The sequence below is a fragment of the Podarcis liolepis genome, assembly GCF_965112155.1.
Source record: "Podarcis liolepis genome assembly, chromosome: 14".
Taxonomy (NCBI): domain Eukaryota; kingdom Metazoa; phylum Chordata; class Lepidosauria; order Squamata; family Lacertidae; genus Podarcis; species Podarcis liolepis.
The window spans coordinates 1,240,779-1,258,467 of NC_139569.1; the positions used below are offsets into that span (position 1 = coordinate 1,240,779).

The 17,689-nt window shown below is 49.4% G+C and overlaps 1 protein-coding gene across 1 annotated transcript; it reads right to left on the bottom strand.

Annotated features, from left to right (window-relative positions):
- Positions 1–3,682: 3,682 nt before the first annotated feature.
- On the bottom strand, positions 3,683–16,294 carry LOC310693034 (uncharacterized protein). Its single transcript, XM_083474634.1, has 7 exons — positions 16,141–16,294; positions 9,923–9,946; positions 9,561–9,595; positions 9,137–9,322; positions 8,904–9,032; positions 7,400–7,639; positions 3,683–4,111 (listed from the first exon to the last, which is right to left on the bottom strand). The coding sequence occupies exons 1-7, from the start codon at positions 16,170–16,172 to the stop codon at positions 3,942–3,944; spliced, it is 816 nt and encodes a 271-aa protein (XP_083330760.1). The 5' UTR covers positions 16,173–16,294; the 3' UTR covers positions 3,683–3,941.
- Between the last annotated feature and the right edge of the window lie 1,395 nt (positions 16,295–17,689).

A 17,689-nucleotide genomic window follows, 5' to 3' on the forward strand; every position in this document is an offset into this window, starting at 1 on the left:
ACCTCATGAGAAGAGAAGACTCCCTGGAAAAGACCCTGATGTTGGGAAAGATGGAGGGCACAAGGAGAAGGGGAGGACTGAGGATGAGATGGTTGGACAGTGTTCTCGAAGCTACGAACATGAGTTTGACCAAACTGCGGGAGGCAGAGGAAAACAGATGTGCCTGGCGTGCTCTGGTCCAGGGGGTCACGAAGAGGCGGACACAACTAAACGACTAAACTACAACAACAACATTACTATAACACTTCCATCGGGAGGAGCTCCACATAAGAACCTCAGGCGAGCCCAGCAGGATCAGGCCACAGGGGGGCCCCCACTGAATACAGTCTCCTCTTCTCATGGGGGTGGGGGCCACCAGGCGACTCTTCTGTATGTAGGTTTTATTTTATTTGTGTTATATATATATATATATATATATGCTTTCGTAGATTTTCACGGGTACAGGAATGCAGGTTTTGGTGTCTTCGGGTGTCTTCCCGTGTAAGAGTTGGGGTGTCTAGGCGACGTTTCGACGAGGTCTCACTCGTCATCTTCAGGCTTAATGACCCACCTAAGTGGTACTCAGAATATCACTCAAGAAATCACTCAAGATATCCCTCAAGTAATTAAGGAACAAAAGAAGAAAAGGCACACTAACCTGGGAACTTCCTCTCTGCCCAGAACGTTGGAGGCTATACACCACACCCCCTCAACAGTATTTATAAGAACTCAAACACTGAGATCCTGCTCTGTTCCAGTAACAAGAAGCCGAAAGCACCAGCCTGAAGATGACGAGTGAGACCTCGTCGAAACGTCGCCTAGACACCCCAACTCTTACACGGGAAGACACCCGAAGACACCAAAACCTGCATATATATATATATATATATATATATATATATGAGTATATATATATGTTTTCGTAGATTTTCACGGGTACAGGAATGCAGGTTTTGGTGTCCTCGGGTGTCTTCCCGTGTAAAAGTTGGGGTGTCTAGGCGACGTTTCGACGAGGTCTCACTCGTCATCTTCAGGCTGGTGCTTTCGGCTTCTTGTTACTGGAACAGAGCGGGATCTCAGTGTTTGAGTTCCTATAAATACTGTAGAGGGGTGTGGTGTATTGCCTCAAAAGTTCTGGGCAGAGGGGAAGTTCCCAGGCTAGTGTTCTTTTCTTCTTTTGTTCCTTAATTACTTGAGGGATATCTTGAGTGATTACTTGAGTGATATTCTGAGTACCACTTAGGTGGGTCATTGGGTGTGGATTAGTTGCTAAAGCCTTCGTGTCTTGACCTCTTGAATTTGTGAAGAGTTTTTCTGGGAAGATGGCTGTACTGCACTTAGTTGTGCTTTGGCTTGGCTTCGTGTATAGGGGCGAGCTGTGGTTTTGTGCCCTGTGCCAGCCAGATCTGTGTAGGGATTGCAGGGGGGTGCAGCATCCGGAGGTGCCACTATGGTTTGGTTACTGGATGGTGTCTGTAATTTATCTGTGGAGAGGGTCTGGGTTTGGGTCTGGTGTGGTTGATTGGTGGTGGCGTTCTGTGTGCCTCTGGATCTGGTGTCGGTTTTTGTGGGGAGGGCTAATTTTGTGGGGAGGGCTAATTTCCAGATGTCTGGCAGGCGGGACGTGTCGTCACGCTTGTTCATGTTGTGAGGGTGTTTCTCTATCTCGATGGCTTCCATGATTATTCTCTTGTGGTGATGTTCCATGTTAAAGAGCAATTTGGAATCTGCAAAATTAATATATATTCTTTTCAAAAATGGGGGGGCCAAGAGAGAGGGGGACTAAGCTATAGCCTGTTTAGCTTATACGTAAATCCAGCACTGCATTATTGCCTTGGTCAGGCTTTGGTTTTGTGTATACAGTATTTTCTAGCAAAAGGACTTATTCATCAATCTGAAGCGGGTTTCTTTGCGTGCCCCTTTCCCCTCCCCATAAGGCAGGCCTAGGCAAACTCAGCCCTCCAGATGCTTTTTGGGACTACAACTCCCATGATCCCTAGCTAACAGGACCAGGCGTCAGGGATGATGGGAATTGTAGTCCGAAAACTACAACTCGGAGGGCCGAGTTGGCAGCTGGAGCCGTGAGCTGCAGCTCGCCTGCAGAGAAAAAGGGGTGGGAGACCCTCTGGGGTCTGATTTGGGGGTCCGCCATGCAGGAACCGAGCAGCCCCCCCTGCAGCCCTTCTCCCCTCTGGTACCCGGATCCCGGGACCTAGCTGTCAACGTTTCCCTTTTGTAAAGGGAAATTCCCTTATTCCGAATAGGATTCCTCGCAGGAAAAGGGAGAATTTGACAGCTGTGTCCCGGGAGGCGCCGCCCAGGCAGCACTTGCAGAGGAGAGAGAGCAAGGCCGCCCCGCCCTGGCAGAAAGGGGCGGGGAGGAGGGCGGGGCTTTGGCTCTGGAGGACCCGCCCCTCCCCGCCTTTCTTCCCCGTCCCCTCTAGGAGTCCAGCCCGGCTCATGTTAACCCTTGACAAGCCAGGCGCGCCCAGTTCACCCCCTCGGAGGCTCCCAAGCAGCCAGAGTCACGTGTCTCGCGCCCCCCAGAGAAGGTTGGGGGACGACCCTCCCTTGCCCAAAAACAGGAGTGGCAAAGGCAGCCCCGTCCTAGAATCCCAGCAGATGAGAGAGGGAAGGGTCCCCCCCGGGGCCATCTAGTCCAGCCCCCTCCTGGAAAGCATCGTAGGCAACCTTCCTCTGAGCATACGTAGAGCGTGCCTCGAGCCTCCTGGGCCGGAGGATGGCCGGCAGGCAGCCCGGCAGCCCTTCTCCCGCCCGGCCCCGCAGCCAGTCCCCCGCCCCAAGAGCGCGCTAGCGCGACTCCTCCGCTCGCCGAGATGCGCGTGCGCGGCGGGGATCGGCGCGCTCCCGACTCCGCCGCGGGCACAGCAGGAGCGCCCCTCGCCGCAGGCGGGGGAAGAGACGGTCGTTCCCACGCACGCCCCCGCCCCATGGGAATGGCGCCCCTTCGCCCCCAGGACGTGCCCGAGAGCCGGATTAGAACTCAGCGCCCGATCAGAACTCCGAAGGCATCCCGATGGCCCCTCGCCGGCTACTGCCTTCGCCTCGGCCAGGAATTGGTCTGCTGGGTCTGGCCAGCGGGGGCCCCTCGAGTCCAGCATGCTGGTCCCACAGGGGTCAGCAGCACACACACCTGCCTCACTAGTGGGGGGGAGCTGAAAAGAAGGCCCCTCTGTTTCACATCTGGCAACCCATGTGCCCCTTTGGCTTCACAAATGTTCACGGTCCTCTAGCGCAGGCGTGTCCAAAGTCCAAAAAAAGTGTCCAAAAAAAGCTGAACAATTTTTGGTCGGCCCCCATGGCCCTTCACTTCATCAAATCTGGCCCTCTTTGGACACCACTGCTCTAGCAGCTCTGGTGGCTCATTGACCACAAGGAATGTATTTAGCGATAACCCTGGAAGTGTGGACTCCATTCTGGCCACAGCCTCCTGGTGCATATTGTGCTCACAAGGGAGCCTGTTTCGGGCAGGAGCCAAAGAAAGTGCCTGGAGAAGCTGGGTCAGTGTGCACGGCTTGCGCTGGAGGCTCTACTGGGCGGGGGCGGCCTCTGGTTGTGGGAACAATCATAGAATGGTGGCGTTGGAAGGAACCCAAAGGCCATCTAGTCCGACCCCCTTGCAAGCCAGGAAGCTCAACTCAAGCATCCATGGCCATGTCTATGAATAAGTACACACATAATATTCTGATGTTTCCTTTATTGCGTGCTTATTTGAAAATTTAATTTAAAACATCCTTAAATAGTGCCTAAGAAAGCATTCAACAAAGGCCGTCCCACATTCAGTCATTAATCCTTGGTCTAAAATGTTGTCTGAAAAGATTAGTTACTTGTAATGGGTGCAAAAAGACAATAAACAGCAGATCCCTTGCCCAACATCTTCAGAGGGAGGGAGGGAATTTGGATGTTCTGAATTTGGATGTTTGGGGGCGCCTGCGAGGGGCTCATTCTTCCTCCTCCTCCTCTTGCTCTCCCACCTCCAGCTCCCTGGGGGGCACCTGGATGCCCAAGATGGCCTCCACCCGCCAGAGTCTGCTCCGCACTTTCTGCAGCTGCGCCCTCAGCTCCCGGAGGGACCTCAGGCACTCCTGGCATGTCCGAACGTCCCTTTTCCCTGCAGGGGGAAATGAAAAAAATTAAGGTCTTAGATATATAAGAAATGTTCATAAATGTACCAAGCAAACATGTACGTAAATATATAAACCACATGTCTGAAGCAGCACAGGAAAACAGCCCTGAAACCATTCTGACTCCCAAACTGACCAAGTGTTTTCTCTGCGAGGAGGGAGGGGGTCAGGGTGGCTTCCCATTGTCTCAGGAATTGGGAAAACACCATCTCAAAGGAATGGCCAGACTACCAGGAAAGGCAATCAGATAAGGCATTATCAGATAACCTGGCAGACAGGAAAAACAACAACGTTCAAATTTCTGTTGTAGACCACCATTTTCTGTGATGTAGGTATGATGTTTGGGGGGGGTCTTGGGTTACACCCCTTCTGTGATGTATGTATGATAGATGGAGGGGTGGTCTTGAGCTCCAGGGCAGGGAATTTAAAATGTCCATATAAGGGCAGGCACACCTTTGTTCTGGATCCTCCTCCTTTTCTGCCTGAGAGGGGGCCACCCTGTTGCAACAGAGCAATAAAGATCAGGCTTACCAGCTGCTTTGCTTCTCAATATTCTCTGGTTGGCCTCCGACCGATGGAGAACCTACAAAGGACTCTATAAGGGCTCTTGTGTCCCCCATAAGGGAATAAGGGCAGATTTTTCTTTATTACAAGGGGAAGAGAGAAGGTGATGGGCTGGTGGATGAGGGCCCCTCCTTGTCCCAGGTGCTCCTGGCCCCTTCCCAGGTTGGGTGGCCAGTTGCTGTGCCTTTGCAATTGCTGTGGGTCGCTGTGATTTCAGTGGGTTTTAGGGAATCCGTGGGCATTGAACTTTGAATAACGGAATGTCTGGGACGAGATGGATTTCTGGGGTCTGCACCTCTGGCTGAAGGGGTGTCTGCATGCTCGAGGGAGGAAATCAGGCAGTTTGGGGACTGGCTCTGGAAAAGACACAGAGGCTGGACTTGCTCTTTGTGCAAATCCAAAACGAATCGTTTTGGTGATGCACCTGGAACCCTAAAGGGAGGAAGGGGAATCTGTTGGAGCATGGGTAGGCAAACTAAGGCCCAGGGGCCAGATGAAGCCCAATCGCCTTCTCAATCCAGCCCGCGGACAAGTCCGGGAATCAGCGTGTTTTTACATGAGTAGAATGTGTCCTTTTATTTAAAATGCATCTCTGGGTTATTTGTGGGGCATAGGAATTCGTTCTTTTTTCCCAAACTATAGTCCGGCCCCCCACAAGATCTGAGGGACAGTGGAGCGGCCCCCTGCGGAAAAAGTTTGCTGACCCCTGCGGAGTGTTAATGCTGGGAGCCCCACCATCTTCTTCTCAGCCTGAATATACATGCAAAATAAGCCTTAGACCACAGAACACACTGCCAGTTTCTAGTAGAACTTCATCCCAAGCAGGGCAGGATTTAGGTTTGATGAGGCCCTAAGCTACAGAAGGTAATGTGGCCCTTTATATGTCCAACTGTCCTTGGTCAACAACAAATTGTCACTGTTTTTGTGTGTTGAATATATGCTATATGCTATATGGTAGTTTATGGTCCCATCACCTCCTGCCAAATAGAAGGGGAAGAAATGGAGGCAGTGAGAGATTTTGCTTTCCTAGGCTCCATGATCACTGCAGATGGTGACAGCAGTCACAAAATTAAAAGACGCCTGCTCCTTGGGAGAAAGGCGATGGCAAAGCTAGACAGCATCTTAAAAAGCAGAGACATCACCTTGCCAACAAAGGTCCGTATAGTTAAAGCCGTGGTTTTCCCAGTAGTGATGTATGGAAGTGAGAGCTGGACCATCAAGAAGGCTGATTGCCAAAGAATTGATGCTTTTAAATTATGGTGCTGGAGGAGACTCTTGAGAGTCTCGTGGACTGCAAGAAGATCAAACGTATCCATTCTTAAGGAGATCAGCCCTGAGTGCTCACTGGAAGGACAGATCGTGAAGCTGAGGCTCCAGTACTTTGGCCACCTCATGAGAAGAGAAGACTCCCTGGAAAAGACCCTGATGTTGGGAAAGATGGAGGGCACAAGGAGAAGGGGACGACAGAGGACGAGATGGTTGGACGGTGTTCTCAAAGCTACAAGCATGAGTCTGACCAAACTGTGGGAGGCAGTGGAAGACAGGAAGGCCTGGCGTGCTCTGGTCCAGGGGGTCACGAAGAGTCGGACACGACTAAACGACTGAACAATTTATGGACCTCATAGGTATCTAAAACCATTTGCACATAACAAAATATGTATATCATAGGAGCCTACACAACACAAAACACTGTTGTTGTATGTAGGTTTTATTTTATTTCTTTTTTTATCTTATATTTTGGAAATGTACAGTCAGGTTTTTTTCCTTTAAATGTTTTTAGGGCCCCCAGGAGAGTGGGGCCCTAAGCTATAGCTTGTTTATCTTATACATAAATCTGGCACTGATCCCAAGGAAGCCCAAGAAACGCCCTGCTCAGAGACTGGGGTATTGGCAGTGACAGGTTAGAAAAACGAGCTATGACAAAGCTATTAATGATAAATTAACATGTGCCATTAAGGTAAGGCGTGGAATATGCAGGAGAAATGATTTTCAGGCAATATGTAGGGTGTTTGTAGAATTTGTACTGTCAAAATGGAAAGGGGTCAAACCATCGCAAGAGGTGTTGAAATTTTGGGAGGTTGGATAGTTACAACGGAATGGTCTTGGCAGTGCGGTGCACATTTTTATTCTTATTTATGTATGATCATTACTTTGTCAAAGTAAAGAAAAAAGAAAAATGTGCTATAGGGACTATGAGTCTAGTGAGATAGCTTGCCAAGGAAGGTGTCAATGATCTGAAAGACCATCTCCATTACTAGAACCTCCTCGGGAGCAAAGTTCTGCAGAGGTGAGGCCGTCTTCCATGGTAGTTCCACTGGCCCTCAGAAGTATGGGGGACTGTGGCCCAGAGGGCAAGAGAGAGTGGGGAGGCAGGGCCTTCTCTGTGGCAGCCCCCACATTGTGGAGCTCCCTCCCTATGGAGATGCACCTGGCACCTTCGTTGTGGGAGGTTTAATCTCTTTCGCCTTGGCCTTTGCCATTTCTGTGGGACTCCTTTGGCTGAAATGTATGCTCTTCTCCACTGGGAACAGTTTTATCTGCATGGCAGGAGTTGGACTGGATGAGCCTCTGGGTTCCTTTCTGACTCTATACCTGTTTTTTTATAACTTTATATTATAGGACTGTCACCGACCCTGGGGCTTATTTATAAGGAATCTTCTACACAGGACCAAAAGGAAGAGCCACGGGGGGAGCTTCTGCCTGGTACTTACGCTCCTGCAGCTGGTGGGCCTCAATTTCGAGCAAGGTCTCCAACGCTTCTTGCAGGACCCTGAGATCTGGCTGGAGGAGGGGCGGGGAGGGGGGAGGCGGGGAAAGCGGGTGGGGCGGGAGGGAGAAGCTGGAGGTAGTGGGGGTGATGGAGACCACCTCCCCAGAGCTGGAGGTGGAAGTCGACTCCAGAGTGGGCTTCGAAGAAGACAGGCTTGGGCCTGGGGAGCTTTGGCAGACACCTGCAAGAAACGGGAGGGTGGGGGGTGGAAAGTATAAATTTGGCAGGCATGGAAGGCCAGCAGCCCCCAGCATCCACCCGCTTGACCCCCCCTCCCCTTTTTACCATTTTAAGCTGATTTCATACCACAAGAGGAACTTGGAGGCCAGCAAGACAGAAAGGAATGGGGGCATTTTGTCAGAGCCTGGCAACGGATGTGTTAAGTATTATTTAATTGTACACTGAAATGGAAAATGGCTCTGTATGTGTATTGCTAAAGGTTTAACATTGGAAAATTCCATTCGAGGTCAACTAGAGCTCTCAGAATGCGTAACAGGTTAATGGTTAGCTACTGATGTATCTCTGCTGCTCTGACATGAGGTGTTTAACATAGATCACCTGAGAAAGGTATTCAGTTACAAATCTCCATTTCAGGTGTGTGAGTTAGTCTTTGTTCTCAGGCCACCGGAGAAAAAGTGTGTGCTTCATTTCTCTCCAGGAACACAGCCTCCTGCTAAGGTAGTCCTTGTGTTGGAAACACAGCGTCGTTTTCAGTTCCAGGTGATTTCCTATTTCTAAGATGTTGTTCCTATGCTTGGACAAGCACATGATATTATGCAACTATCTGATGTAACATTATTTGCTTTTTTGTCTGTTTTGAACAAGTTCTGCTAGTAAAGCTTTGGAACCATATTTTTGGGACTGGACAGTTTTTATTTCAATGTCTGTTTTGTTCATCCTATTTATTTGAGGGACGCGGGTGGTGCTGTGGGTAAAACCTCAGCGCCTAGGACTTGCCGATCGCATGGTCGGCAGTTCGAATCCCCGCGGTGGGGTGCGCTTCCGTCGTTCAGTCCCAGCACCTGCCAACCTAGCAGTTCGAAAGCACCCCCGGGTGCAAGTAGATAAATAGGGACCGCTTACCAGCGGGAAGGTAAACAGCGTTTCGTGTGCTGCGCTGGCTCGCCGGATGCAGCTTGTCACGCTGGCCACGTGACCCGGAAGTGTCTGCGGACAGCACTGGCTCCCGGCCTATAGAGTGAGATGAGCGCACAACCCTAGAGTCTGACAAGACTGGCCTGTACAGGCAGGGGTACCTTTACCTTTACCTATTTATTTGAGTGTCGAAATGTGTGCACCACTTGGATTGTAATAAACCTTGTAAGTGATTTGCAAAAAAAAACAAAACCCAAAAATCAAGTTACAATGTTAACATTATAAATCAAGATGGTTAGAATCCATTTGGCAGAAAATTGAAACCCGGAGCAACTTCCGAAGAGGCGCACCAGGGCTGCTGGCTTGACGCTGCAGGCGGACCTCCGTGCGAATGAGCCTCCGCCGGGTGCGGCAGATCTGGAGGCTGGCGGCCCGCAGGGAGCGCGGGAACTGGTGGCAAGCGCTGCGGATCTTCACTTCTGAAATTGGGAAGCGGGAAGGAGAGGAAAGGGATCAGACCCCTGGCAAGAGGGTTCCCCGGCTGGAGGCTGGAGGCCAGGAGGTGCCCCTCTCCAAGACTTACCTGCCTGAAGGTACTGGCTCTGCATCTCCTTGAGGACCTGCAGATGCTTCTGCAGAAGCAACATGGAACCCCTGGTGGGGTCCAGGAGGGTCTCCGCAGGGGGGCTGGCCAGGAGCGGCTTGACCTCCTGCTCTTGGGGCTCTGGATCTGGGGCAGGAGGAGTCGCAGGAGCAGCAGGGAGGGTTTCTGCAGGAGGCAAGAAAGGTGACTGGCAAGAAAGAGCAGGTGACAGCTGGCCCAGTTGGCTCAGGCCCTGACCTGCAGCAGGGGTCAGGCTGGTGAGGGACAGGGAGCAGGTTTCCTTGGCAGCCCCCCGTGGGGCAAACATCCCCAAGCAGAGTCCAGCATGCTGTTGGTGGGGTGGGGTATGAATTTGGGTAGTGATCTGGGTTGCTGGACTAGACACCCCCAGATCCCCACTCACCCCCTTCCTGTGGCTCCTCTTTCGTCTTAGGCAGCCTGGAAAGAGAGAGACGCAAGGAATGCTCTTTGCAGCAGGAGGGCACTGGAAATGCCCCCCAGGATGCCAGGGGGAACGAGGCACCCCCTTCCCAATTCCTTGTGGCTGTGGGACACACACAGCACCCTCCCCAAACGACCCCGGCGGCCCTGGCTAGCTGAGGGTGCCTGTCAGTCTGCCCTTGACCTTCCAAGCGTGGGCAAGATGAGCAGGATCTCTCTGCTGAAGAAACATCCGCCGCTTCCGTCCGGGGTCAAACCCTCCTAAATTGGAAGCTGATCCTTTCTTATCAAAGGGACATTCAAGGGCACGAAAGAGCCACTCACTTTGTATTGTTTTCAGATCTGCTCCTGTGGAAGGAGAAAGAGGAGGAAAACATGGAGGAGAATTTCTTGGAAGTAACCGGAGGAAATTTAATGCCGGCAGGCTAGCCAAAATAGCCAAACTAACAGCAAAAATTCGACATCAGGGTGATGAAACATATCAAAAGGAATGGGGAAATTTTATGTTATATATACAGAAGACGGTGTGAAATAGGGAAACCAGTAGAACTAAAATAAATCTCATAACGAGAAAACACAAAAAAAAATTGGATAATAATATCAAAATGAATTAAAAATGTATATTAGGACTATTGTTGAACAATATTTGTAAATGAATATAGACAGACAATAAGAATTGTATATATAGAAAGATTTGTTTACAGACATTTTATGGGAAAAAATTGAAGAACAATTATATATAAAATGGACAAAGACAATGCAAAAAGTTAAAGAACAAATGTGAAATATAATGTATGTGTATGTATAGTATGTATAGTATGTAACTAAAAATTCAATAAAGATCATCTAAAAAAACAACAATGGAAATTTAGTGCAGACAAATGCACCTGTGCATTGGCGTCAGGGCCGGATTGAGGTTTGATGAGGCCCTCAGGTACCAAAGGTAAAGAGGCACTTTATATGTCCAGCTGTCCTTTGTCAGCAACAAATTGTCACTATTTTTTGTGTTGAATATATGCTTAATAATAATAATAATTTATTATTTATACCCTGCCGATCTGGCTGGCTATTCCCAGCCACTCTGGGTGGCTTCCAACAAAAGATTAAAAATACATCAAATCATCAATCATTAAAAACTTCCCTAAACAGGGCTGCCTTCAGATGTCTTCTAAACGTCAGATAGTTCATCTCTTTGACATCTGGTGGTAGGGTGTTCCACAGGGCAGACGCCACTATATATAGAAATGAGCAAACCAGGGATATTTTAGGGAGCAGGCTAGCAGGCGGGGCCAATGACTTACATCATGGGTAGGCAAACTAAGGCCCGGGGGCAGTATCCGGCCCAATCGCCTTCTCAATCCAGCCCACGGATGGTCCGGGAATCAGCATGTTTTTACATGAGTAGAATGTGTCCTTTTATTTAAAATGCATCTCTGGGTTATTTGTGGGGCATAGGAATTCGTTCATTATTTTTTTCAAAATATAGTCCGCCCGTCCGCCCCCACAAGGTCTGAGGGACAGTGGACCGGCCCACGGCTGAAAAAAAATGCTGTCCCCTGACTTACATCAAAGGAGCCTAGACAACACAAAACACTGTTGCTGTAAGTAGGTTTTATTTTATTTGCTTTTTATCTTGCATTTTGCAAATGCACATCCAGTTGTTGTTTTTCCTTTAATTTTGGGGGGCGCCCCAAGAGAGCGGGGCCCGAAGCTATAGCTAGTTTAGCTTATAGGTAAATCCAGCACGGGAGAACAACCGGAGTCTTTAAATCCTCGAGAAAGCTGCCGGGCTCCGCGTGGTCGTGATCCCGCATCTCTCCAGCAGGAGGAGGAAAAGGGTCTGTTTGCCTTTTCCAAGCAGTGCCATTTGTCTCTCGCTGAGCTCTGGAACCGAAGGGATGTCTGGCGGCTGCGGACGCACGCAAAGGACCTGCTAACACCTGTATTTGTTGCTCTAAGTCGATCTCCTGTGCCTCTGCCTAGATCCATACTGCACCGAAGGGCGCAAGTTCCCTGTAAGTAAACCTTTCCATTCTTACTCGAAAGGCTGGTCTGATTGTTGGGGAGCAAATCCCAAGCGCCCGGAGAAGATTCCCCAAAGAGGCTTCGCCGCCTGGTCCCTGCTGGATCGCTGGGCAAACGAGGAAACTCCGCGGCGAGAGGCTTTCAGGCGAGAGCCAAGTCTCGTGGATTTGAACGCAAGTCCCAGGGGTTGTTGCAAATGCACGTGGGAGCAGCCGAGGTAGATTTAGGGGAGTGTGAGGGGCTCGGTCCTACGGGGCGCGGAGCCGGGGAGGGGGCGCTGCTGGGCGCGCCCCAACTCTGCCTTAGAGAAGAAGGCAGCGCGAGAGGCGAAGGTGCTGAAATTGGAGACCCTGAGACCCGCCGCTGGTAGCAGGGATCACTAGGAAAGCTCTGTAACGTCGGTCCATTTGCCACGTTGAGGAAGGTCTGCCAGGCAGTGGGGAGAGCGTCTGCTTTGCGTGCAGAAGGTCCCAGGATCAGGCCCCCCGGGAAAGATGCCTCCTGGCCTGAGCCCCTGGACAGCGCCTGCCAGGCTGGCTTGAAAGGGCTGAGGAGCCCGGGTCAAATTTATCCTAGATCTTTCAACATTTTTATTAAGTGCAGTGGACACTCGGGTTGCGAACGTGAACCGTGCAGGAAGCGCAGGTTGCGATTTGGCGCTTCTGCGCATGCGCAAAGCGTGATGTAGTGTTTCTGCACATGCATGAGCGCCGAAACCCAAAAGTAACCCGTTCCGGTGCTTCTGGGTTTCGGTGCGTTCGTAACCCGAAAACGCGCAACCTGAAGCGTCTGTAACCCGAGGTATGACTGTACATTGTAATATTTATTTATATCTTGGAATACGTAGTTGAGGATCAATTTATTCTTGTTCTTTGTAAATTTTGAAAATGAAAGAAAGTAGAAGAAAGAAAGAAAGAAAGAAAGAAAGAAAGAAAGAAAGAAAGAAAGAAAGAAAGAAAGAAAGAGGAGGCTGAGCTAGAGTAGCCTGACTACCCCAGTAGGCACTGTCCTGTTTTCATCAGCCAGTACTCAGAACCATGGAGGGGGGGGAAGGAGGGAGGCCCCAACGAAAGAAGAATGGTAACTGAAGTTGACAGAATACCGTATGCACAGTTTGCAGACTTAACATATAGAATAAGAAAACAAGAAGAAGATATGTTGGGAAACGTTTCTGGAATATATGGGGAATAATTGTGTACAGCTGGAAACACTGGCTGCATTAAGGTAAATTCAACGGCGTAAATAAGCTTTGATGGATGCAATAATGGAATACGGAATGGTATAGTTTTTGTAAAATAAACTGGGACTTAGGAAAATGAACCATGGAAAGAGAAGCAGGGAGGGGAGGGCCTTCTCGGTGGTGGCGCCCGCCCTGTGCAATGCCCTCCCATCAGATGTCAAAGAAATAAACAACTATCTGACATTTAGAAGACATCTGAAGGCAGCCCTGTTTAGGAAAGTTTTTAATGACTGATGTTTTATTGTATTTATAAGCATTTGTTGGAAGCTGCCCAGAGTGGCTGGGGAAACCCAGCCAGATGGGCAGGGTGGAAAAATTATTGGTATTGGTATTGGTATCTTAAGGTTGTATAAATGAGCATTTCAAATTGTAAAACAGAAAATTTAATTTCAGAAGTTATATATAGAACCAGGGAGGGGGAGGGGGAGCAGAAAATAATTCCAACGCATTTCATGTCTGGCAACCAATGCGCCCCTTTGGTTTCGGATAGTACATGGGTAGACGAGGTGAAAAAGCCCAGGGCACAGATTTTCTGGGGGCTCATTTACCCAAAGTATTTAGCATGAACCCTGGAAGTGTCTACTCGACTCTGACAATATGCACCAGGATGCTTAGCTTGGCCAGAATCAAGTAGACATTTCCAGGGTTCGTGCCAAATCCGTTCCTTCTGGCCAGGGGCGTGGTGCTATTTGCCAGCGCCTGGGAAGGCTGCATGCCCACACGTACCAGGCAGGGGCAGAGCGTACTTGCCCAGCCCTCGCCACCCACATCTCCAGGTGGGTGCTCATGCGCCAGCGGCAGCGAGGACTGGGGGATGTGGAGGCAGTGAGGGCTGGCCAAACGCAGAGGGTGAAGATAATGTCCGCACTCACCCAGCCCTCACCACTGGAGCCTGGCAGGGTGGGCACAACAGCAATCTCTGAAGGGGGTGCCTGGTTCACGTCCCGATTGTGCGCCCAGGGACCCCCACGCTAGCCACTGCTTCTGGCAAATAAGCCACCCTACCCACAAGAGAGCTGTGAAAATTTGTGTCCTGGGCTTTTGAAGACTCATCTACGGTAGACAAGTGACAGATTTACGTATCAGCTAAACAAGGTATAGCTTAGGGCCCCACTCTCTTGGGGGCCCAAAAAAATTAGAGGGCAAAAAAACTGGATGTACATTTCCAAAATAGAAAACAAATAAAATAAAACCGACCTACAGCAACAGTGTTTTGTGTTGTGTAGGCTATGATGTACCTGTCGCCTGCTCCCTAAAATATCCCTGGTTTGCTCCTTTCTGTATATAGGGTGCCTACATTCTGCATGGACTGGTTGAAGGGCAACATGGGCAAATGGCTTGAGATACCTATTAGGTCCATAAATTACCGTATAGCATATATTCTCTTCCCATCTTGGATCAAATCTATGCTTCCAGGTGTCATAAGAAAGCTGCAGAGATAGTACAGTATAGTTACCTCCCCCCTCCCCGGAAATGATCTCTTTCAGCTTCTGCCTTCTGGAAGAAGGTACAGGGTTATAAGGACTAGGACTAGCCGCCTGAGAAACAGCTTTTATCCAAATGCGATTTTGGTTTTAAACGCAGTGTGGGGAGTCTCTGGGAGTATCTTGTATTTAATTATGGGGTATCAGAGTTTTTAGGGGGTTAACCGGCTTGTTGGTTTTTGAATGTGTGATGTAGATTTTTTTCAATTTCGTTGTTCTGTATGGGACAATGCAGTGGCGTAGCGTGGGTTGTCAGCACCCGGGGCAAGGCAAGTGATTTGCGCCCCCTAACCGTGGATTTGCGCCCCATAACCCGTGGATTTGCGCCCGCTAACCCTAACCCCCAGATGTTGCGCCCGGTGCTGCCGGCCCCCCCTGCACCCCCTACGCTACGCCACTGGGACAATGACAATAAAGATTATCGTATCGTATCATATATTCAACACAAAAACCAGCAACAATTTGTTGTTGACAAAGGACAGCTGGACATATAAAGGGCCCCATTACCTTCAGTAGCTGAGGGCCTCATAAAACCTAAATGCGGCCCTGTGTCTACCCATGTGCTATCTGAAAGCAAAGGGGGGCATTGGTTCACAGATGTGAATTCCCCCCCCCCCACCTCTCCACCCCACTACTGAGGTCAGGAATCTTTCTTTTGAGGGAAGGACCATGGCTCGGTTCAGAATGCCCCAGGCTGCGCCCAAGGCATTGATTGCCAGGTCGACTTGAGAAGGTCCTTCGCCTGACACTCCTGCCGCTCAGAATAATTGACAATACTGAACTTGACGGATCTGAAAGGCTTGACTCCCCATCAGGCAACTTCCAGGGAACCAGTCAGGAGGGGGTGAGCCAGAGAGCAGGCGGATGTCAAGAGCCAAAACCCAAACTGCCTGAGCCCCTGAGCCCAGAAAGAGGGGGCGTGGGCGGGGCTGACCCAGGTGCCATCTTGGAGGGAGGTGACAAATTATCAAGGAACAATTACTGCCCTACCAGGGCAGTTCATAAAAAAACTTTTTTTAAAAAAAATGCCTGCTCCAAAGGTCTTATCTTACAACACTAGGGATTATATAGCTACATATGAAATTTCACGCATATCAGTTAATATATTGACCCTCCTCCACGAAAATAGCTGTTTACTTGGCCGTTTTCCTATGTCGCGAAGGCTGAAATTTCAACAAAGCATGTGCCTTTGCTAGACTCTTTTCAGGCACCTGCTAGAAGCATTCTTCTTTAGGCAAGCATACCTAGATGCTTAGGAAATTGAAGTAATTTTAATCTTAATATTTTAGCATTTGTATGTTTTAAAGTAGGATTGTTAATTTTTCTTGACTTTACTGCTATGGTGTTTTTTGTTTTGTTTTTTTGTTGTTGTTTTGGTAAACCACTTTGCAGGTTTTTAAAATAAATTTTATTAAATAAATAAGCAGTCAATATAAATAAAATAACATAAACCAAAACACAATCCATCCTGTAGATTTAAGTATCTGTCCATAGTCGCCTACTTGTTATCAGAGGCTCAGAATCCATGTTCCTTTGTAAGAAAACCATTACGTAAAAGCATTTTTGCAGGCAAAAAAAAAAATCAATGTGGGGGGGGGGACAAGAAATTTTCTGCACCGGGTACTACCTGACCTTCCTACGCCTCTGCCAGGGGGTGGCAGGTTCAAGCCATCGATTTGGCATATTATTATTATTATTATTATTATTATTATTACCAAAGATTGTCTTTAAAATCTGGCCATGGGGGGGGGGGCAAGGCTTCAGGAAGTCTCCCCTCTCCCCCCTGACTTTACCTTCTGTGGCAGCAGGTGAAACAGCCGGCCATGGTGCCACCACAGGGGCACAGGGGAGGCAGAAACCCGTTCCCTCGGCTTTCAGTGGATCCAAAGAAGGCAGTTCTCCAAAGGAGACAGGTGTCTGCGATGTCAGCTGATCTAAGGCTCCTTTCAAGGAACCCTCCTGGTCTCCTGGGAAACAGGGTTCCACAGCCTATTGTAAGGTCAGAGCCTGGCCAGGGATTGGCCCCAAGGGACACTGGGCTCCTGGCCCAGGTCACCACTTGGTACCTTCAGGCCGGTGGACCTGGGCTCCCCTTTTAGCCACCCCCCCCAAACGCCCCCAGCCTTGTGTCCCTCTGGGGCATCAAAGGAAATAAATCAGACCTCAGCTGTTATCTACTTCCCAGCACCTCCTTCAAACTCACCTGTTCACCCAGGAGTTGCCCGACTCATCATTCTACCCAGACATTGAGGTCCAGCTCCGAGGGCCTTTCTGGTGGTTCCCTCCCTGTGAGGTTGCAGGGAGCCAGGCAGAGGGCCATCTCAGTAGTGGCGCCATCCCTGTGGAACACCCTCCCTTCAGATGTGAAGGAAATAAACAACTATCTGACTTTTAGAAGACATCTGAAGGCAGACCTGTTTGGGGAAGCTTTTAATGTTTGATGCATTACTGTATATTAATATTTTGTTGGAAGCCGCCCAGAGTGGTTGGGGAAACCCAGCCAGATGGGCAGGGTATAAATAACAAATTATTATTATTATTATTATTATTATTATTATTATTATTATTATTATTAGTGTGTCAAAAACATGCCTCCCTTCACTGAGGGCATTGCACAAAAGGAGCTGCTGCTGAAAATCCTTCCTGTTCCAGTGGCAGAGAGTGGGCTGACTAGTCTTATGGAGCCATCTTCTCTCTCCACCTGCAGTCACCACCTCACGGGAAAGCTTGTTTTTGCTGGACAGGTTGAGTCCCCAGGTGTTTTCTTTTTCTTTTTCCCCTGCCTGCAAATGGTTAATGTACGGCAGCCTCTGATTGGCCGAGGTTCCAGGAGGGGGACTTGAAAAGGAGAGGATTTGGAGAGACAGAGTTAGTTGAAGCAGTAGGGAGGGATTGAGGTTGGGAGGATAGGGTAGGCCAGGGGTCAGCAAACCTTTTCAGCAGGGGGCCGGTCCACTGTCCCTCCAACCTTGTGGGGGGCGGGACTGTATTTTGGAAACAAAAATAAATGAACAAATTCCTATGCCCCACAAATAACCCAGAGATGCATTTCCAATAAAAGCACACATTCTGCTCATGTAAAAACACACTGATTCCCAGACCATCCGCGGGCCGGAGTGAGAAGGCGATTGGGCCGGATCCGGCCCCCGGGCCTTAGTTTGCCTATCCATGAGCTACAGAAAGGAGTCTCTGAGCTTAATGTAAAGTGTGTGGTGTCCTGTGAGAGTAATCGGCCAGGAATTAACTGGGAGGCTGAGGCTGAGCCAGGAGAAGTAGAAGTTGTGAGAATAGAGTCTATTTAGGTCTCATTCCAGTCAGGAGGGGAGAGATTCTTCTACAAAA

Excerpts from the sequence above, each read along its gene's own strand:
- LOC310693034 (XM_083474634.1), bottom strand. The coding sequence starts at position 16,172 with ATGGCCGGCTGTTTCACCTGCTGCCACAGAAG. Across the intron at positions 9,947-16,140 it reads TTCACCTGCTGCCACAGAAG|GAGCAGATCTGAAAACAATA; the intron begins GTAAAGTCAGGG and ends CTCCTTCCACAG. Across the intron at positions 7,640-8,903 it reads GCGTCAAGCCAGCAGCCCTG|GTGTCTGCCAAAGCTCCCCA; the intron begins GTGCGCCTCTTC and ends CGTTTCTTGCAG.